General features: G+C 42.5%; 1 protein-coding gene across 5 annotated transcripts in view; it reads left to right on the top strand.

The window, feature by feature from the left end:
• The window catches only part of RQCD1 (RCD1 required for cell differentiation1 homolog (S. pombe)), a 29,364-nt gene continuing 16,071 nt past the window's right edge, over positions 1-13,293 (top strand). For 3 of the 5 annotated variants that reach the window (XM_011932260.1, XM_011932259.1, XM_011932262.1), the window contains exon 1: positions 12,075-12,839. In XM_011932260.1, the coding sequence (XP_011787650.1) occupies positions 12,534-12,839 (306 nt within the window). In that variant the 5' untranslated portion in view covers positions 12,075-12,533. Of the gene's footprint in view, positions 407-12,074; positions 12,840-13,293 lie in introns of those variants that run through there. The other 2 variants (XM_011932261.1, XM_011932263.1) reach the window with 1 other exon arrangement.

Raw genomic sequence — 13,293 nt, 5'->3', positions numbered from 1 at the left:
AGTTGTCTTCCCGGGACTGTCCATCTTTTCCCGCCGTTCACTGGCCTTTGGAGCAGGGTCAGAGTTCATGCCGCTCTCTGGAAAAACCTGCTGAAAACCAGGAGTTGCGGGGACTAGTGGTCGCGGATGTCCTTCCGGTCCTAAATCTTAAGGGGCAAAGGCCATACTCTGGGACTGTTAACTAGGCCGAGGGCCTGGAGGCGGGAAGAGGATGTGTGGGTGGGGTCAGGGGTGAGAGGTCAGAGGGCCGCGAAGGGGGCGGAGCGAGCCGGAGGCGGATGGCGGCTACGGCGGCTCATTATTTTCCGCGGCAGGGGTGCTGAAGCGGGGACGCAGGTCGGACGCGTCCGGCTGTGAAAGGAGAGCGGCGGCCGCTCACAACATGCACAGCCTGGCGACGGCTGCGGTGAGTGGCTAGGTCCCCAGGCCTGGAACCAGAATCCTTCCTCAGACCCACGTTTCGGCCTTCTCTCCTAGTTCCCGGTGTCGGGTCCCTAGTATGATTTTTTCTGTACTCAACCTACGAGGCCCCGATTCCCCTCCTCGGCACGCTTTGGTTGTGGTGGAGCCGGCCGGTATTTCCTCGCCGGACGCCTCTCGCGGCCTCCAGCGCGACCCATCGCGTTCATTGCGGGCGCCAGGGCCTGGTCCCGCGCCCGTAGCAGGCCATTCATTGATTTATTGCGCTGACCAACAGTTTCAGGGCGCCAGTTGTGTTCTGGGCCCCGGCGTCGATGAGGGGAATTCCATGGTCAATCTGACGTGGCTGGCGCTCTCAGAACTCACCGCGTCGCAGCGGAAAGGAAATGGCTTCTAGTTCAAACCACTTGCTTTACTTATGGAAAACCTGAGGCCCGAAGAAGTGCGTAATTTTTGCATCTGACTTAGGTTCTCTGTCTAAAGTTTAAAACTTTCCTCGACACATCTCGTTTTACCTGCGTGATCTTTTAACAGAAAAGAAAGTGTAATTCAGCTGTCTGAAGTAATCCTACTTCTCTTTGCATTTAAATAAAATCTAGACTCCTTGCCATAGCCTACAAAGGCCCTGTATGATGTGGTCCTTAACCCACGTTTATTATCTCGTTTTATGTCTCCTCCTCAAGCTTCAGCTACACTGGTCACCTAACCCAATGCAACGCGCTTTTCTTCTCCAGCATGCACTTTGTGGTCTCTATGACTAGAGTGAATGTTCTTTTTATCCCTCCTCCTTTACACACACAGCATGAGTGTAATTGGTACCTCTTCCTTGAACTCTCCTTCCTCTCCTTAAACTGTTTATCCAAATCCGTCTTTCTTCAGGTCTCTGCCTAAATCTGTCTCAGAGTGGCCTTCCCTGACTATCCTCTTCAAATTAGTTCCGCAGCTTCTAACTTTAGTAGAGTACCCTTTACAGCCCTGATCCCTGTGTAATTATTGTATTCGCTTATTTGTTGTCTGTCTCCTTGAAGGCAGGGACAGGGATCATGTGGGCCCTGTTGACACGGTTTCCTCCGTGCCAGGGCAGTTCCTAGTACAAGATAAAGACTGAGATGCTTTGCTGCATGGAAGAATATTGAAGGGAAAAGTGACCACTGAAAGAACATAGCCATGATGGTGAAAGGAGATCATTTGATTTGAGCACACCTGCCCGAAGACCAATTCTGCTTTTTCTGTTTAACCAAAGGGAAATGATTTAAGGAAAGTGATGTACTGAAATTGTATTATCAGGCAAAATGACGTAATTACTAAATAAAGCACCAAAAATTGCCATGCTTTTTAAGTACAAAAAGTGAAAAATTGAGCCAAGTGTGACTAAGCTATAGAAAACTGCTTTTTGAAATTTGATCTCCATCATCATTTCCAGTGCTGTTGGTATCTCTGCCTCCTATCATAATATTTCTAAGTGTTTATAACTATTAAATGTAGAGAGTATCTTTTATATCTCAATTAGGTCGTTGCAATTCCCCTAGCTTTTTTGTTCCTTCTCCCAAATTATATATGTAATGTGGGGAAACGCAAGTTGAAAGATGAGTGTGCTGCTATTAAGGGAAAGACTTTTTTTTGAGACGGAGTCTTGCTCTGTCGCCCAGGCTGGAGTGCAGTGGCCGGATCTCGACGCACTGCAAGCTCCGCCTCCCGGGTTTACGCCATTCTCCTGCCTCAGCCTCCCGAGTAGCTGAGACTACAGACGTCCACCACCTCGCCCGGCTAGTTTTTTTGTATTTTTTAGTAGAGATGGGGTTTCGCCGTGTTAGCCAGGATGGTCTCAATCTCCTGACCTCGTGATCCACCCGTCTAGGCCTCCCAAAGTGCTGGGATTACAAGCTTGAGCCACCGCGCCCGGCCCCAATAAGGGAAATTATTTCTAAGGTTGACTTGTCCATCTCTCAAAATCTGATTGTGTCTTCTACAGAATTTTACCTTTGATACTGAGCCACTCTTTTCCCTGTGCCTTCCCAAACTCTGTAGCTATTCCTTTTATTTTCTGTCGCTCCCTAAGGCATCTTTTAAACAACCATTAAAGCTGTGGTACATAATAAGTGCTCAATACATGTTTCTTCAAATTTTCAATGCCTTACATTAATTTTAAAATTTGAACTTTTAGATGCACTTTCACTTACGATATTTGGACCTCATAGCAACTCTGACAAATTCCTTGATACCACTCATTCACTAGCATATATTTAGCTAGTGAGGAAACTAAAACATAAAGAGTTGAGCCACCTCATTCTCAATTCTTCATGCCTTGCATTGAACCAAACTGCACTATTCTGATCTGGGTAAAGGGAAAGTAATGATACATATCACTCACTGGAATTTGAGAAGCATAATTAATGCATGCAACAGTCCCCAGAATAATCAAAGCCACTTCAGAAGATGTTTACTTTCTGCCTAACAATGAAAGTGTGTATCTATGCCTTTATCTCTTTTTTTAAATAGTAGGTAAATCATAATTTCAGCTAGGGAGATACAAAGTACTGCCAAATGAGAATGTAAGTCAGGTGGTGTGTGCCCATAGTCCCAGCTACTTGGGAGGCTAAGGAGGGAGGATCACTTCAGCCCAGGAGTCCCAGGCTACTGTGTGCTATGAAGGTACCTGTGAATGGCCACTGGACTCCAGCCTGAGCAACATAGCAAGACCTTGTCTATTAAAGAGAGAGAGAGAGAATGTAGTCACATGTAAATGCAGGATATTATTCAGTAGAAGGAAAACTTGAGATAGTATGGGAAGTATCTTAAATTTTAACTCTTGAGTAGTAGTATGCTAGAAATATTTAGTGTAGTAGGCTGTTGTGATTTTTTTTTTTTGAGACGGAGTTTCACTCTTGTTGCCCAGGCTGGAGTGCAATAGCAAGGTCTGAACTCACAGCAACCTCCGCCTCCCGGGTTCAAGCGATTCTCCTGCCTCAACCTCCCAACTAGCTGGGATTATACAGGCATTAGCCACCACACCCGGCTAATTTTTCTTTTATTTATTTATTTATTTATTTTTGGTATTTTTAGTAGAGACGGGGTTTCTTCATGTTGGTCAGCCTGGTCTCGAACTCCTGACCTCAGGTGATCTGCCCGCCTCAGCCTCCCAAAGTGCTGGGATTACAGGCATGAGCCACTGCGCCCAGCCTTGCTATTGTCATTCTTGATGGAATACATCCTAACATCTTCATATATTCGTTACTGCCACCACTGAGCATAATTTCTTTTTTTCTCTCCTCTGATAAATAAGGACAGAAATACCACACAGGATTATTCTAAAGATTAAATAAGAATAACAGAATGCAGCCAGGCGGGTGGATCACCTGAGGTCAGGAGTTCGAGACCAGCCTGGCCAACATGGTGAGATTTCGTCTTTACTAAAAATACAAAAATTAGTTGGGCATGGTGGCGGGCGCCTGTAATCCCACCTACTCAGGAGGCTGAGGCAGGAGAATCGCTTGAACCCAGGATACAGAGGTTGCAGTGAGCCAAAATCACGCCATTGCACTCCAGCCTGGGAGACGAGCAAGACTCCATCTTTGAAAGAAAAAAAAAAGAAAGAATAGCAAAATGCTCAGTGGTTGGCTAGGTTCACTCACTGATATGTGACTTGTTCTCAGACTTCAGCTTTGGGAATTCCCAAATAAAAGGCTCACACCTATAATCCCAGCACTTTGGGTGGCCAAAGCAGGAGGATCACTTGAGGCCAGGAGTTCAAGACCAGTCTTGGCAACACAGTAGGAACCTATCTCTACAAAATATGTTTGAAAATTTTCCAGGCTGCAGTGAGCCATGATCGTGCTACTGCACTTCAGCCTAGGCAACATAGTGAGACCCCATCTCAAAGGGGAAAAAAAAAACTACAAATCTTTGCATGCCATAGGTATTCTGTAATGGATATTATGCTTGTAAAACAACTAGAGGTAAGCCTTTAAGGCGATGTGTTTTTGTTTTGTTTTTAATTTCCCTCTGATTTCCACCGACAATTCTAGCATCCCCAAACACTTGTCTTTCTCTCACTTTCCACCTAACCAACAGCATCATTAGTTATTTTACATCTTTTTATTGAAGCTGTCATGGACTCCCAGATGCCTTCCTCTTTGGCAAGTAGAAAAAACACTGCACTCTAAAGGATCTAATTCACTTTCTCCTCCTGAGTCTCCTGATGAAGCTTTAGGCAAATTGCCTAACTTATCTTTGCTTACTCACTTTCATTTTTGAAAAGTTATTTTGAAAAAAATACATTCTGGTCTGGGCACGGTGGCTCATGCCTGTCATCCCAGCACTTTGGGAGGCCAAGGCAGGTGGATCATGAGGTCAGGAGTTCGAGAGCAGCCTGGCCATCGTGGTGAAACCTGTCTCTGCTGCAAATACAAAAATTAGCGTGGTGTCGTGGCATGCACCTGTAATCCCAGCTACTTGGGAGGCTGAGGCAGGACAATTGCTTGAACCTGGGAGGTGCAGGTTACAGTGAGCTGAGATCGCACCATTGTACTCCAGCCTGGGCAACAAGAGCGAAATTCCGTCTTAAATAAATAAATAAATAAAATAAAATAAGATACATTCTGGCTCTTATAAAATTATGAAGGTAACCTAATTTAGTACTTCCAGCACTATTAGAAAGTTCATTTTCTTGGAATACCGTGCTGACACCCAAATCTACATGTTGATCTCCAGACTTGGGAACATAATCTCTATTTCAATCTGATTCCATTCTTTATTTATTGGCAGGAAAATAAACAGCTATTTTGGCCCTTAAACATAAAGTTACATTGATAATTTGGCTATTTTCTGTTTAAGAAACCATCAATATCAATTTTTTAGTTTACTCAGAGAAGGAAATCATTTTCTTTACCATTTATAGATAAATGTCAATGTGTTTTATTTAAAATAACTTACAAACATCTTTATACTTTTCACATTGTGTGTTAAGATCTTTCAGAAATAGAAGACCAACTTAAACTGTCAGTACACTGTGTTTGTGACACTTGGAATTAACCATTGCTAACTTGCTTTGGTAAATGTTTTATCTGTGTGTTAAGCTTTCTTGAGGGAAAAAAAGGTGTCATTTGAAATACATTTTCCATATACAAATCATTAAACAGAAAAGGAGGGAGAGTTACTAAATTTTGATAATATAATAGTTTTTTAACACACTCATTAAAAGAACAGGACTGGCAGGGCGCGGTGGCTCAAGCCTGTAATCCCAGCACTTTGGGAGGCCGAGACGGGCAGATCACGAGGTCAGGAGATCGAGACCATCCTGGCTAACACGGTGAAACCTCGTCTCTACTAAAAGAATACAAAAAACTAGCCGGGCGAGGTGGCGGGCGCCTGTAGTCCCAGCTACTCAGGAGGCTGAGGCAGGAGAATGGCGTAAACCCGGGAGGCGGAGCTTGCAGTGAGCTGAGATCCGGCCACTGCACTCTAGCCTGGGCGGCCACTGCACTCTAGCCTGGGCGGCAGAGCGAGACTCCGTCTCAAAAAAAAAAAAAAAAGAACAGGACTGTTGACTTTATTTTTTTATTTTATTTTATGTTTTTGAGACAGAGTCTTGCTTTGTTAACCAGGCTGGAGTGCAGTGGCGTGATCTTGGCTCACTGCAACCTCCACCTTCTGGGTTCAGTCAATTCTCCCACCTCAGCCTCCCGAGTAGCTGGGATTACAGGCACACATCACCACAGCAGGCTAATTTTTGTGTTTTTAGTAGGGGCAGGGTTTCACTGTTTTGACCATGGCTGGTCTCGAACCCCTGACCGCAAGTGATCCACCAACCTCGACCTGGAATTACAGGTGTGAACCTGTCTCTGTGCCTGGCCAGGACTGTTGACTCTAGCAGGTTACAATTAATAATCTACGGTAATGTACAATAGAGCTTTTTTCTATTCTTGGAAGTGTTAAGGGTGATAACTCATAATCTAAATCAGACTTCTCATGATGATTCTGTGTCCAGCTATGTAATTGAGCTCACTGTGTATCCAAATCGAGCTGTTAATGAGTTCTGTGCTAAGGGAATATTAAATTTTAAAAAGTTTTGTTGGGTTCTTAAGAGTAATTTCTTCAACTTGGAGGAGTATTTGTGCTTTCTATCCTTTAGACCAGGTAGAACTCATCGATTCTAGAGAGTAGAGTTTCAGTCTCATTCTGCTGTATACTGGCTGTGTGACCTTGAGCATGTTAAACTTCTATTAACCTGTTTCCTCTTAGAATTTTGAGAATAAAATGATGTAATCCACAGTGCCTGACACGTGGTATGCTCAATAAATGTTACTGCCTATTAATAATTTCTGGAAAAGGCAGACCTAATCTATAGTAGCAGAAAACAACCATGATTGCTTCAGGCTGAGTAAGGGGTTTACTGAAAAGGGCATTAGAGAACTCTTTGGGGCGAATGGATCTATATCTTCATTATGGTAACGGCTACTTAGGTGTATAAATTTCTCAAAAATCTATTGAAGTATACAGTTAAAATGAGTTCAGTTTTATTGTATGCAAATTATACATCAAAGTTTATTTTTTTAAAAAAGAGTCGCTTAGATTAGACTCTCACAACTAAGAACTAAGTAATTTCTAAGATTTTAGAGCTTAGAGCTACCTGAGACTGAGAATTATCTAATATAGTTCCTTCACTTTAACAATGAGAAAATTGAGGTTTGGAAAGTTAAGTGACTTATCCTAGGTCACACAATTCTAGAAAAAGCAAAACTGGATTTTGAAGCCACTTCAGGCTCCCACGCCAGTTATATACATATACTCATGTATATTCTGTTCCAGTTATATACTCATGTAGTTACTTGTGTTCCAGTTATATACTCATGTAGTTACTTGCAAATTGAGGTCTTTCCTATTCTTCAGTTTGATAAACAGATTCTTAATCCTGGGTACACGGATGCATTGCAGGAACTCTGTGAACTCCCTAAAATTATGTGTAGGTTTTTGTGGTTTTGCAGTTGTGTATTTTTCTGAGGAAAGGATCCACAATTTTCATTTGATTTGTTTTTTTTTTTTTTCGTGAGACAGAGTCTCACTCTGTCGCTCAGGCTGGAGTGCAGTGGCGTGATCTCGGCTCACTGCAAGCTCCGTCCACCTCCCAGGTTTACACCATTCTGCCTCAGCCTCCCTAGTAGCTGGGACTACAGGCGCCCGCCACCACACCTGGCTAATTTTTTTGTAGTTTTAGTAGAGACGAGGTTTCGCCGTGTTAGCCAGGATGGTCTCGAACTCCTGACCTCGTGATCCGCCCGCCTCAGCATCCCAAAGTGCTGGGATTACAGGCGTGAGTCACCACGCCTGGCCTTCATTTGATTCTTAAAGGGTCTGTGCCTCAAAAAATGTTAACCTCTGCTCTCTTGGTTGGTATCTTGCAATTATTAATTATTGTTAATGCTTCAAATAAGGTAATCTCCAGTAGGGAAGTCATAGATGAATTTGCTTGCCTGTCAGTGAGCAATGTGTGCTACTAGATTGAGTTCCATGTCAGCCACAGCCCTAGAAATGTATTAGTGAATTAAAAGTTCAAAGAGTTGTAGCATCTGAACTAGGAATCTTTAGAGGTGATCATTACAGAGTGGCATGAGGAGTAAATCTGCCTGTTGTCTGCCTGTGGTTTCATCGGTTGTTAAATGAGGTTAATAACTACCTTGTTGTGATCATTAAATGAAACCATGTTTTTAAAAAAGGAGAGTACAATAGAACTCTCTCTTGCCTCACCTGCCATACCCCTTATTCTATTGCCCACCTCCTTTTAAAAAGATGTCAATTACAGATTCTTTTTTGTGAAAGATGGGCCTAAATAACTCTTGCGATATGGAAGAAGAGTAGATACATTTTGAGTTTTGGTGTTTTATTTAGGGGTGACGTCCAAAATATTTTACCAGTCATCTGGTTATATAGATTAATATATAACTGAAAATGTAAGAATGTTTTCCCTTTTATTCTCCAAAACAATGAAATTCCTATATGTGTGTTACAAAATTGCTTGTTGTATGTCTGTGTGTGTGTATTGGTGGTTCTCACTAAGTAAATTATGCCCCATCTGATCCATAATGTGACACAGGAAACTATGTCAAACTATTGCACTGACTTCTCTCTGAAAACAACACCTATTAAGTGCTTTGTAATCTCAGTAAGTAGAGAATTTCTCCTAGCATCAATGTTCTGTTCATGGTACTGAGTGTTCTTTCAGATTTTGTTGAACTACCACCAGTAACATTTTACTTATTGTCTGAGATTTTTACGTATTAACTATATTGTCCAGGTCAAGTAATGTAATTTATTAGAAAGTCATTTTTAGGCTGAGCACAGTGGCTTACACCTGTAATTCCAGCACTTTGGGAGGCCAAGGCAGGCAGATCACTTGAGGTCAGGAGTTTGAGATCAGCCTGGCCAACATGGTGAGATCCCAACTCTACTAAACATACAAAAATTAGCCAGACATGGTGGCTCATGCCTGTAGTCCCAGCTACTGGGGAGGCTGAGGCAGAAGAATCGCTTGAACCTGGAAGGAGGAGGTTGCAGTAAGCTGAGATCACACCACTGCACTCCAGCCTGAGAGAGAGAGCGAGGCTCCATCTCAGGAAAAAAAAAAAAAAAAAAGCCATCTTTAGATCAGATTTCATCTTTCAGGCAGATGAGAAGCAGTATTAGCAAAGCAGTTAAAAGTGTGGGCCCTGTTGCCACACTGGGTGGCACACACTGTGCCACACCCTGTGCCACCTGGGTACAAATCCTAGCTTGCCATTTAAATTTTAAATAACTTCTCTGTGCCTCAGATTTTCCTTATCTATAAAATGAGAGTGCTGATAAGTATTATAAGTATTTAGGACAGTGCCTGGCAGAGTAAGCCCTGTATGTTTTAAGCTCTCATTTTTATTTTAAAAAAATTGTATTCATCCCATGACAGGTGGGTATTCAGTTGGTGTAACTTACTACTGCTATTAAATTGGGGGTGAAATTGAACAGGGATGATGAAAAGGAGGATCCCTACCCTAGATATTTCCTGGCACCAAACTGCCCTCCTTTTGGCTAGAATGACAGCAGAACCCATAACACCAAGCTAGTGCCCTTGGGGGCCACATTACCATCCACCTGACATGGTTCTAGCTCTCTTAGAATCAAAAGCACATGGAGGCTGCAGCCCCCACAAATAATCTCACAAATTGGAGTATTGCTAGCAGCAGGTGTCCATGGCTTTAGGAACCCATGCACGTACCAGGCATTGGCCTTTCAGAGTGCCCACACTACTGCCAGCAGTGCCATCTTCTCTGCGGGCATCAGGCCAGCTCCAGAAAGAGAATATATGGGGATGGGGCCTGGTGTTCAGGAGTCATGGTATGCAAACCAGTGGTTACAAGGGCAAAGATGGGGTATAAGATGCCAACTGCAAGTCACAGACTGGCTCTAGTAGGGGTGATGGAGTTTACTGATGGTGGTATCTGTATGACAAGACTTTGGGGAAGGTCGACTGGAATGGGTACTGATTAATCAGGATAGGTACTGTATTGCCAGACCAGTGTCTGTGAGGCCCCCTTTAGTTACTGGATTGTGGGGTCATCCAAGAGACTAGGCAGGAAACCTAATGCTAAAATTTTATCTTGTGTTCCTGCTGAGCGTCTAAGGTGATGTAATATTCTAAATAAACACATACCCTATCTTCAGGTAGGAATTACATTTCCAAAAATAGTTTTTAAGTTGAGGGCCTGTTTGTGGCTGCCTAGAAAGGGCAAGTGCCTGAACAACACTGCTTTTGCTGTGGGGAAAGGAGGAAAAAAGCTACCAGATTCCTTCTATCATATTGTTGCTCTAAGAGCCTATGATTGATTCCTTGAGGGCCATCCCTGAAGGGAGTTACAAAACAGCTTTTAGCAGATTACTGTAAGGCACTCAAAGAAAGCTTAAGCTGCATTGTATTTCAGTCTATTTAGCAGAACACCTTGTGGTTCTTTCTGTCAGGCTAATGAAATACTAAACATCAAGCTAAGAGCTTATAATCAAGCTTCCATTTTTAAAAGGCCATTATTCAGGTTGGATAGAGTAAATTTGAATCCACCTCAAAGTCTATTTTATGCTTAATTCTGTTCTTCAACAAAGGCAGTTCTTTTTGTTCTTTGTCTTTACATCTGTACAATGGGTAGGTCATCATTCTGTCATGCTAAGGTCTATTGGGAACTTGCAAGTACTGTGAGAAACTGTATTATAGTTCAAAAAAGTACAGGAATATGCAACTTCATACCTGGTTAAATTGAGTGAGTTAATTCCTCTGAACATTAGTGATCTCATCTGCAAGTGTAAATAGCTTTTCCCCACTTCCTCTTTTATTTCTCATGGTTGGGGGCAATTGCCTGAGAACATATTGGGCATAGAGATAGAAATCACCAGGAATTTGTTAGCAGTTTAAAGCTTAGGGGTAGCCATTATCATTTTTCTAGTCCCCTATCTTGTTTTCCAGATAAGAATAATTAAGGAACTTAACCAAGATCACAAAGATATTTGATGACTGTAGAGAATAATAAAATACTCAGATTTGGGGGGAGTATTGTGATTCTTTAGCATAATAATGAAAGCATGCCTGTTAAGTCTGTATTTCCTACATGAGTAAGTAATGAATGGTTCTCAAAGGGATATAGTTAGATAATATATTGCAGAATCATTAAGAGGGAGAGCTTTTCCAAATTACAGGTTTTCTGCTCAGTTGAGGGGGGATGTCAGAATCACTGGGGAGGGACCAGTAATGGGAAGACATAATTTTTTTTCTCTCAAAAACTATTATATGTATATGGTTTTTTTAAAAAAAAAGTTTATGCAAAAGGTTTTAGTGTAAACAATGAAAAGTAAGTCTCCCTATAAATCCCCAAACTTAGAGGTAACTACAGTTAACAGTTTTTTATGTGTCCTTCTAGAAATGTTATATGTAAATATGTAAGAATGTATTTTTTAATTTTTATATATGTATGTATTAATGGAAACATTTTATATGCTGTTCTGTAACCCTTTTTTTGTTTTTATTTAGTATCAATATTCAGTACGTAGAGAGCTGCTCCTTTTTTTAAAGGACTACATAGTATCACATTATAAAGCTGCACTAATATTTAACCAGTCTCTTATTGAGAAATACTTGTTAGTTTTCTGCCTTTTTTTTTTCTTTTTTTTTTTGAGATGGAGTCTTGCACTGTCGCCCAGGCTGGAATGCAGTGGCGTGATCTCAGCTCACTACAAGCTCCGCCTCCCGGGTTCACGCCATTTTCCTGCCTCAGCCTCCTGAGTAGCTGAGACTACAAGCGCACACCACCACGCTTGGCTAACTTTTTGTATTTTTAGGAGAGATAGGGTTTCATCGTGTTAGCCAGGATGGTCTCCATCTCCTGACCTCATGATCCACCCGTCTCGGCCTCCCAAAGTGCTGGGATCACAGGCATGAGCCACCACGCCCAGCCCAGTTTTCTGCGTTTATTTATGTATTTATTGAGACAGAGTCTCACTCTGTCGCCCAAGCTGGAATGCAATGGTGCAGTCTCAGCTCACTATAACTTCCACCTCAAGCAACTCTGGTGCCTCAGCCTCCTGCGTAGCTAGGACTACAGGCATGCACCACCACACCTGGCTTTTGCTTTTGCTTTTTTTTTTTTTTTTTTTGGCGACACAATCTTGTTCTGTCATCCAGGTTGGAGTGCAGTGGCCGTATCTCGGGTCACTACAACCTCCACCTCCCAAGTTCAAGCAATTCTCCTGTCTCAGCCTCCTGAGTAGCTGGGATTACAGGTGCCCATCACCACACCCAGCTAATTTTTGTATTTTTAGTAGAGACGGGGTTTCGCCATGTTGGCCAGGCTGGTCTCGAACTCCTGATCTCAAGTGATCCACCCACCATGGCCTCCCAAAACGCTGGGATTACAGGCGTGTGCCACCACACCTGGCCAGTTTTCTGCTTTTAAAACAGTGAAACAGTAAAGATCCTGGTATGTCTTTAGCACAGCCCAATTATACCTACAGGATAAATTCCTAAACATGGAATTATCAAAGGGTATGTGTGCATTTTAGATTTTCATCAATAACTGCCAAAGAGATTGAATAGTTGACATCAAATGTATATATTTAGAAAAGCTCCCCTGGTATTCATGGAAAATATATTTCCTCTAAAACTCTGTTGCAGGGTAAGACTTGGTTTGACTCTAATAAACTCATATTTACTTTCTTGTCTTCATCTGAAGCCTGTGCCTACTGCACTGGCACAAGTGGATAGAGAAAAGATCTATCAGTGGATCAATGAGCTGTCCAGTCCTGAGACAAGGGAGAATGCTTTGCTGGAGCTAAGTAAGAAGCGAGAGTCTGTTCCTGACCTTGCACCCATGCTGTGGCATTCATTTGGTACTATTGCAGCACTTTTACAGGTGGGTTTATATCCATGATTGGCAGTTCAGTTCTTTTCATTACCCTTGTATATTTCTTTACTTTTGCCCAAATGATTTGAAGACTTTAGGAGGATGATTCTTTAAGAATCTGCATTCGTAAGAACCTGTTTTAGAAAGGTCTGAGGTATTTGTTAAAATGCAAATTCTTGGATCCTTATCCAAGAGATTCAATTTAATCAGTCTGAGGTGGGCCCTCTACTCTATATTTTAATAAGCACTTTCACCACCCCCAGGTGATTGTGATGCAGGTGATCTAAGAGCTACACTTTGACAGACAGAGCTTTAGGAGTACTGTAAGATAAATCTACATGACAGCGGGAGGAAGGTGGAAGGCAGAGTATAAGGCCGGGCGCGGTGGCTCAAGCCTGTAATCCCAGCACTTTGGGAGGCCGAGACGGGCGGATCACGAGGTCAGGAGATCGAGACCATCCTG

The sequence above is a fragment of the Colobus angolensis genome, unplaced genomic scaffold (assembly GCF_000951035.1).
Source record: "Colobus angolensis palliatus isolate OR3802 unplaced genomic scaffold, Cang.pa_1.0 Scaffold95, whole genome shotgun sequence".
Lineage (NCBI taxonomy): Eukaryota > Metazoa > Chordata > Mammalia > Primates > Cercopithecidae > Colobus > Colobus angolensis.
Note: the sequence above shows the minus strand (reverse complement) of the source record. Positions and strands in the feature narration are given on the sequence as shown.